Source organism: Echinococcus granulosus (genome assembly GCF_000524195.1).
Source record: "Echinococcus granulosus chromosome Unknown EG_S00561, whole genome shotgun sequence".
NCBI classification, from domain to species: Eukaryota; Metazoa; Platyhelminthes; class Cestoda; order Cyclophyllidea; family Taeniidae; genus Echinococcus; species Echinococcus granulosus.
Window position 1 is genome coordinate 1,290 of NW_020170940.1, and position 1,265 is coordinate 2,554.

Genomic DNA, 1,265 nt, shown 5'->3' on the forward strand with positions numbered 1-1,265 from the left:
GGTAAGGGTCGACACGGGTTATCCAATCCACAGCACATTCCCACATTCCAGTCCTTGAATCCAACGGTATTCTCTCTCTTCCTCCGTCCAGATTCAGGATCTCCTGGAACAAATCGTACACGCACGTGGTCCCCTGTCGCCCGAGTGTAGGGCAAGAGTGATGCAGTAGAGCATTTTATTGATCAGGAACTCCTCAACCCTCCACCCATACATGAGTAAATCCACTCTAGAGACGAGTGATTATGATTTTTACCAATTATCTGTGCCACCTGTCAGGTGGCATGCGTCGGGTAAATTGTAAGGTATTCGTACACATTTTCGGCCCCTCTTCTGGAGGAGGTGGATGGTGCGAGACGGAGAGATGGAGGAGGTAGATGAATCAGAATGGTGAATAGGTGGATCGAGAAGGAGTGGGTTACTGGGTTACTGCTCTTAACCTTGAAGTGAGTGTAAGCGCATTTAAAGTGTACCCGAATGTGATCTTAGCAATCCAGGAGGAAATGAGTTAGAGGGTAGTAGCTAGATGTGAAAGAATTGATCCTTTGTACTTAAGGACTTCCCAAACAAAGTTCTTAGGAAAGTGTGCATGAAACAAATGGATAGATATGGATTGGATGGAAGTATTACAGCAACACTGCTTAGAGCGTAACGAGTCTGCGTGTGAGCTGTAACAAAGCAGGAGACGAGCCCAAACAAGAGACAGCCCTTCAGTCTTATGGAGCCCGTCGAGCATCTCCCAACAACTTGACCCACACTCTTGACCGATGATCCACTCGGAGGCAAAACTCAAGCCTGCCCAATACCTCCCTCCCCTAGCCTATTTTTCAGGCTTTGCCTTGAAGCACCCACTGGAAGCGTAGAAATCCGTTCTTTAGAGTCGTATGCGACCTCCAGGAACATTTTAGCGGTAGGGGCTATTGTGAAGAGAACAATGGTTGGAAATTGTCCAAAGTTAGAATCCTTTCATTCTTCGGCAGTACTGAGTCACCGTGACTATAGACATCCATACCCGAAACCATTCACTTCGAACGCCTAGAGTTGCCAACCACTTAAGGGGGTAACATGACGTCCCCTTTTGGATCGCTGACACCACTAAGGCACACCACGTCTTCTCTGAGATCGTAAAAGGAGGTTATTATAGATCTAATGGATAATTTTCCTCCAAGATGGAAGTCCAGTCTGCCAGCTAGACCAACTTTACATTAAAACAAATATTGCATCATAGAGCAGTAATTTAGTTTGATAAAACTTTGTCCTGTTGCATC

General features: G+C 46.1%; 1 protein-coding gene across 1 annotated transcript in view; it reads left to right on the plus strand. All coding sequences in view use genetic code 11, as the record gives it.

Moving 5' to 3' along the window:
• EGR_11227 (hypothetical protein) overlaps window positions 1-649 on the plus strand; it is a gene marked incomplete at both ends in the record, with an annotated part of 1,239 nt that extends 590 nt beyond the window's left edge. The window contains one exon of the mRNA XM_024500474.1: window positions 554-649. Within this exon, the coding sequence (XP_024345112.1) occupies window positions 554-649 (96 nt within the window). The remainder of the gene's footprint in view (window positions 1-553) is intronic.
• Window positions 650-1,265: the final 616 nt, after the last annotated feature.